Raw genomic sequence first — 7,440 nt, 5'->3', positions numbered from 1 at the left:
AAAAAAATATTTTTATTGGTTAGTTAATGAAGTGAAAATGGAACTTTTTAAAAGTAATAAATATTTATATTTATACCAGAAGTCTATAAGCAAAACATTATAAACAATCTGATTCATAATCTACTGATGATGTTAAACTTTGGTGGGACCCAGAGTCAGGTTGAACCGAGCGATCAAAAAAAAAAAAAAAGGAACACAACGCGGGAAAGGAAAAAAACCAAAAGACAAATGCAATTGTAATGGTTTTATTGTCGTCTCCTCTCGTGGGCCACCGCGCGCACGCCCCGTGTACAGGGTGCGCGGATACTCCGCACGGCATACAGGATGCGCGGCTACTCGCACAGCATCCTGGTGCACAGCCAGTGGTGGGACTCGCAGCTGCACTCGTTGCACCAATCACGAGGCTGCAGCTTCTGTCCGCCGCACGTGACCTGCCTGCTGATGAGGTCCAGGCCGTCTGCCAACACGACCCGCCAGTCACGTCGAGACACACGCACCACCTTGCTGAACATCCCTGCTTATCACCAGGGACACCTGCATTTCGCGAATACATTTCGCGTCAAGGTATTTCACAAAATACTGTAGCTTTTCTCCTGTGGTTATTGGCTGAGGTCGGTGAGAGGTGTCGTCCCGCTCTTGACGGGGCCAATGAGAATGTGGTCACCGTACTGCTGCACCCTCAAAAATTTGCCATGACTCTTAGAAAAAGCTACAATGTTTTGTGAAATACCTTGACATGAAATGAAATCGCGAAATACAGGTGTCCCTACTTATCACTACATAGAACATAGTATTAAAAAAGTAGCTTCCCGCTGTCTGTCTGTCCCTATGTATGCTTAGATCTTTAAAACTACGCAACGGATTTTGATGCGGTATTTTTTTTAATAGATAGAGTGATTCGAGAGGAAGGTTTGTATGTAAGATACATGCGTAATATAGTAGAGTAACACTGATAATTTTAGAAGTTTCTAATGTGATGTCGTAAATAAACACATTTTTCTTTTGCGCTTACATTGCAAACGCTGGCTGAACCCTACGAGATACATAGGCCATGTTGTTGATTATTGTTGATTATCTTTTGTTTTAAGTCGAACGAATTGTAAGTAAAATATATAGTTTGAGGTATTTCGGGTGTATTGCATTGCACCCGTGCGAAGCGGGGGCGGGTCGCTAGTTAGGAACAGACAAGAGATGAATTCTGTGCTTGTTGCGTAAAGGGGTTTAAGTAAAATATTGTTAAAAATGTGTTATTATCAAGTTTTTAGAAATTTATAAGGGAGATTAGAGACATTATTTTGAAACAATTAATGAGTTTCCAAAGTTCTAAACCAGTTAACAAAGCTAAAAAAAAAAAAAAAAAAAAAAAACTGACTGCAAGAAACCTGATAATTTTCAATCGCGATTTTATCACAGCTATGATTTTGGACTTAACCCCTTTTACGCAACAAGCACAGAATTATTAGATTTTTTTTATCGAACAAGAGATAATAACTGAAAGTAGTAAGGATGATCGCATCCTGCACACTCGGATACATTCACTGGCACTTATTGGCGACTCTTTTGGCGGTTCATTCCCAAAATGCCTTTTTAAAATTATTTTTAGGCATGATGTTAAATCACGATATCCAGCTGAATAAAATGAAAGAACAAAAAAAAAAAACCACTCAAATAGAATATAAACTACACTTTTAAAGCCTGTCTCACAAGTCTGTAAGTCCTTTGAACATTTAAAATCACAATGTTCACAAACAAAAAATAAATTACACTTGTAAAGCTAACCCTTTAAGTCTATACTATTTTTTTACATTTTAAATCATACCATTTGCATAATATAAATTTCATTGTAACCATTCCTCAAATGCTTATATATATAAAATATATATACATTTTCTCCCAGTAAATACGACTTAAATTCAAAACAAAGAAAAAATTACCCGCTCGCAAATATAATTTTAATCCCTGCTATTTAATTACTCAAAACTTTACAATAATATTTTAAAACAATTTGAAATAAAGAACCATGAATAATTTAAATATATATTCTGGGGCAGAAACATATATATATATATATTTTAAATCATGAAACTTTTAGTAAAGAAAACAGTTTAGAAAACAGGTGATACAACAACAAATGCCAGGGAACTGTGGGAATAAATTTGCAGGAAGATCCCTTAGTTGACAGTAATACCAGGATATCAAAATAACCAGAGTTCACGAAATTCCACGTTTTATTTTGGTCACCAGTGAGTTTGCAAACATCTATACCTAAGGATTGCTTTGATTATAGAGTCACAATTATTCTGCCACTCCCCTTTACGACTGTGAGCCAATAAATTTACCTGGGGTACATTTCAAATTAGTGCAAGTTTGTAACTAACAAGTAAAATTATACTTAACATTTACAAGTGTTTCACAAAAGAATTATTTTCAACTTGTAATTAAAAGTAAATTTTTACAAGTTGACGAATAATTTACTTGTAGGTTACCTAAAAACTGTTATTGACAGTTGTAACTTAAAAAATTGTAGTTGACACTTGTTGTAAACTACTAATTTTCTACCTACCTCAAAAAATTGTTTTAAATTGCATGTCTACTAATAATTCTCCTGCAAAATAGTTGTACAAGAGATTTTCCTCTATCGATTCAAATGGAAAACACAGATGAATTTAAATAATAAAATATTATGCCGCAAATAAACAATAATAACTGTTACCAGTACATTAACTAGATAAGTTGTGTAACCAAATCTAGTTGGTTATAAGTGTACCAACTTCTACACTTGTCACACACATTGTGACTGTGTTTAAGGTCACGATACGTAATGTTTCAATGTATACACACGAAAGAAAACACTAAAGGATGTGAAATATAGTTACTAACCTTACTTGTTACTTGTGGTAGAAAACTTTGTGTCACAATCACGAGTCACAGATCGGGTGATTTGATTTTAATATGCATGTTAGGCCCCCATCTGGGCAGGCTAGTGTTTACCTTGTGTTGTAAAAAAGAGTTGGAGCTAGCAGTGAGTGTTTGGGACTAGGCGGGACGGCTCGTTAAAGATAATTTTATAGCAATCTAAGTGAAGTGGCCTGGTCGTAAGAACTTGCGATTGAAAGTTCTGCCTTTTTATTTTTCACAATTGTTACTTATGAGGTTTGTACTGGTGTGATACGGGCCCCAGTTGGCAGCAGAGAGAACAAATCACATTCCCCCCACTCCAAAGAAGGAGAGGTCCCGGAGTGAGAAATCAGCCCAGAAGTAGAGACTGGAAAAATTCGCGCTTTGGATGACCTCCAGGATAGACTCCACCATCCCCTACACACTCGGGATAAATGCCACCTGCTCATTGGCTACTGACTCGTGTCACCTGTCAACTGGGACGCTTGCGATTCGATATATTTTTGGTTGAAGGTTTTTTTTTCATTGGCTCAAAGTACTTCAGATAAACTGTGAGCCAATCAGAGAAGCAATATAAAAGGTACAGTTGTTTGGATTATATCATATCGTGAAATGAATCCACGAATTTTTCCCGTCTCTAGCCATAAGTAGAGACCGGAAAAATTTGCGGATTCCTTTCGAGACAGGCTGGAATCCAAACTCGTTTAGCTTAATGCTGCGTCAGTGATTGGACAGCAATTTACCTGAAGTACTCTTGAGCCAATGGCAAACACTCAACAAAAGAAGTATCGAATCATAAGAATCGCAGTAAACAGGTGTCCCGAGTCGGTAGCCAATGACCAGGAGATAGTTGCCCGAGTACATAGAGAATCGTGGAGTCTATCCTAGTGGTCATTGAAACCGCGAATTTTTCCAGTCCCTAGCCATAAGTCGTAAAGGGGAGTTGGAGGGACAGTTGTGAACCTATCGTTATAGACCGGGAAAATTCGCGGATTCATTCGGCGATAGGTTAAAATTCAAATACATATACATTTTAGATGATTTTGCTTTTGGCTTACTGTTCATCTGGACGAATCTCTACCAATTAAAAACTCTCGACCAAAGAAGGATCGAATCACAGACTAACCAGATGAGTAGCGACCCGGAAAAATTCGCGGGTTCAATGATCTCCAGGATAGACTCTACTACACTCTACACAGCCGGGCAAATGCCAACTGTTCATTGGCTGCTGACATGTGAGTCGTCTCGACTGGGTGGGCCTTGTGATTCGACACTTCAATGAGTGGGGGTCTCTAATTGGCCCTCAGTCCTCCAGATTAACAGAGAACCAATGGACAGAAGCAGCACTAAGGTATGATTATTCGAATTTTAGCATGACACGAAATTAACCCGCGAAATTTCCGGGGTCTCTACAGATGAGACGACTCACAAGTCGGCAGCCAATGAACTTGCGTTATTAGCCCGAGTGTACAGGGGAATGTGCAGTCTATCCTGAAGGCAAATCGAAACCGCGAATCTTTCCCGGTGTCCAGCCAGAAGGGAAAGAAGCGTGGCGGTGTCGCTCACACGTGCTGCCCGCGGTGTCGGAGTCCTCGGGCCAGCCCGACTGGAGGTCAGGGTCAGGGTCGCAGGACTCGCCCTCGCAGTCGGGGCGGTGCGCGGCGCCGCTGTGCGGAGAGGACATGTCCTCCGTGGCAGGACACCCAACCACGAGCAGCAGCAGCAGCGCCAGGACTCGCCTCATGACTCTGCGGACAACGGCAGCCGTCGTGGACCAGGCACGATAACAAAAAAAAAAAAATTATCCAAGATGGAGGCAGGTCATTGATCCGTAGAGACCGGAAAAATTCGCGTATTCATTTCACGACATGATAGAATCCAAAAACAACTGTTCCTTTATGTTGCTTCTCTGATTGGCTCACAGTTCATCTGAAGGACTGTGGGCCAATGAAAAACCTTCAACCAAAAAAGTATCGAATCGCAAGCGTCCCAGTCGACAGGTGACGCGAGTCGGTAGCCAATGAGCAGGTGGCATTTGCCCCGAGTGTGTAGGGGATGGTGGAGTCTATCCTGGAGGTCATCCAAAGTGCGAATTTTTCCAGTCTCTACATATAGGATAGACCCCACGATCCTCTATGTACGCGAGAAAATTACACCTGCTCATTGGCTACTGACTCGTGACAGCTGCTAACTGGGATGCTTGTGATTCGATACTTCTTACGTTGAGGGTCGTTCATTGGCTCACAGTCCTTTCAGGCAAACTGTGTTCCAATCACTGAAGCGGCAATAAGTTACACGAACTTGGATTCAAGCCTATCGCGAAATGAAACCGCGAATTTTTCCGGTCTCTATCAATGTCGGGTGTGGTGTCAAAAAGTCTTCCTTTCAGCAAGACCCATTTTTATGGTCTCCGTTTACGAAAAAAATACTTAATGTTAACGCGTTGTCCGAAATCCATGATTTGATTAGTAATACGGAAGTTTCTCGCGTTCGTTTAGTCGAAATTTTATAATAAAAATTTTCGAATTCTCGCACTGTGATCGTGAATGGGCTGCAGTTGCTTGGACACGCCCCTCTACGACCGTGAGCCAACCATGCCCCGCTAGGAGAGAAGTAAGCGAATCAGGTAGTGCCATTCAACAAGGACGGTAAACACTATCTCTCTCTACCGGCTCTGGAAGCCGACCGACGAGTCACAACTTGTTCAAACTTGTCACTGCCTGTCTCAATGGATCAGGCTATCAGGTTTATTACTTCAAATAGATGTAGCTTCAGCAGTTGTTTCAATAAAAATTCATCCACCTTTTTTTTATTACACCTCGTATTTCGCGAAAACGTTTCACGCTATGATTAGGGGCAGGCACTTTTCGCGAAAAGATCTGAACACTTATTAGTAGAGACCTGCAAAATTCGCGGATTCATTGACCTCTAGGATAGACTCCACAGTCCTTCAAATACTCGCGGAAATGACACCTGTTCATTGGCTACTGACGCGTGAGACGTCTCAACTAGGCTGTCCGTAATTCGGCACTTTCTTGGTTTAGTGTTTCCCATTGGCTCACAGTTCCCCGGATAAAATGTGGGCCAATCGCAGAAGCGGTACATAGGTATAGTTGTTTTGATGCTAGCCTATCGCGAAAAGAATCCGCGAATTTTGCATGTCTCTAGTAATGGCAAATAATGGATAATAATTATTATATTAACAGGAATTCGCCAAACTTCAGACAAAAGTAAAATAAATTGTACAAAACATTAACACGGTGTGTCAAATATTACCAAGAGTAAATTATTAGATACCGAAAAAAATTTCGGGTTAATTTCGCGACAGGCTAGACTCCAAACAGGTTTACCTTCATGCTTCTTCAGAGATTGGACCGCCGTTTATCTGAAGGACTCCAAGGCAATGAAAAAACCCTCAACAAAAGAAGTAATAAAAATAAATCACGACAATCCCAGTTAACAGGTTTTACGAGTCAGTAACCAATGAGCAGGCGTAATTTCCCCGAGTACATATAGAGTATCATGGAGTCTATCCTGGAGGTAATTGAAAACTTGAATTTTTTCAGTTTCTATAAATAATTCCGCAAAATACAATTGTCACTACTATTCGATAGGAGCATATAATTTTGCGAAAAGATATCGCGACTAGTTGTATGTTAAAACACTTATCGTCTTTGTTTCGTGATTAGGTGAATTTCAAAGTTAGACACGTCTTGAAGGACAAAAATATAATGTATATTCAATTGCATGCAATCTCCCAAAAGTAAAAACGTGGCGGCAGCCAATCAAGAACGGATACTATATGAACTTGATATTATTCAAGTTTGTGGTGCCTGAAAATAACGTAAATTATGCAGATTTCTGCGTAGGCCTGTAAAATTTGTGCTTAGTGAACGAAACCTACCTCTTAGTAATGTCCAACTTTAGGTATTGATCTGGAATTGTCACAATCACTTAATAATGCTACTTACATTTGCTGTCCCATAAGAATCAGCTATGAGTTAAAGATAAGATAACAGCTGATATACAAAGTGATTTTATCAAAACATTTTAGTATCGACATGAGATAGGGTATTACGTATCAGATAATGCAAAATTTTTGAGTTTTTCTTAAAAAAAACAGTAAATGAAAATTAACGTAAGGCGTGTACAATTGCCGAATGTTACAAGAAAATATACTTTTGTGAATACTGAAATGTTTCTCCTTGTGCGCTACAACTGCAGTTGAGCAACAGTTGACGCGACACTCTATAGATACCCGGGCCAATGGCACACCTGCCAATAAGGTAGTATCCAATCACGTGCCAACCAGTCAACACTTCTCACGCAGCTAGCGCCTAATGGAAAGGCGTCATACGTCTCGAATATTTTCAACAGAATAGAGTCCAGCTTATAATCATTAACAGCGCAAGTAAAAACTAGGGACCGGAAAAATTCGCGGTTTCGATGGCCTTCAGGATAGACTGCACATTCCCCTGTACACTCGGGCAAATAACGCAAGTTCATTGGCTGCTGACTTGTAAGTCGTCTCATCTGGTCTGT

At 40.2% G+C, this 7,440-nt stretch overlaps 1 protein-coding gene across 1 annotated transcript; it reads right to left on the bottom strand.

Annotated features, from left to right (window-relative positions):
* Nucleotides 1–229: 229 nt before the first annotated feature.
* On the bottom strand, nt 230–6,886 carry LOC134536519 (uncharacterized). Its single transcript, XM_063376243.1, has 3 exons — nt 6,803–6,886; nt 4,465–4,646; nt 230–457 (listed from the first exon to the last, which is right to left on the bottom strand). Exons 2-3 carry the CDS (start codon nt 4,640–4,642, stop codon nt 333–335), a joined length of 303 nt encoding a protein of 100 aa, XP_063232313.1. The 5' UTR covers nt 4,643–4,646; nt 6,803–6,886; the 3' UTR covers nt 230–332.
* Nucleotides 6,887–7,440: the final 554 nt, after the last annotated feature.

This window comes from Bacillus rossius, chromosome 11 (assembly GCF_032445375.1).
Source record: "Bacillus rossius redtenbacheri isolate Brsri chromosome 11, Brsri_v3, whole genome shotgun sequence".
Lineage (NCBI taxonomy): Eukaryota > Metazoa > Arthropoda > Insecta > Phasmatodea > Bacillidae > Bacillus > Bacillus rossius.
Note: the sequence above shows the minus strand (reverse complement) of the source record. Positions and strands in the feature narration are given on the sequence as shown.

Excerpts from the sequence above, each read along its gene's own strand:
- LOC134536519 (XM_063376243.1), bottom strand. The coding sequence starts at position 4,642 with ATGAGGCGAGTCCTGGCGCTGCTGCTGCTGCTCGTGGTTGGGTGTCCT. Across the intron at positions 458-4,464 it reads CGACACCGCGGGCAGCACGT|ACGGCCTGGACCTCATCAGC; the intron begins GTGAGCGACACC and ends TCGTGTTGGCAG.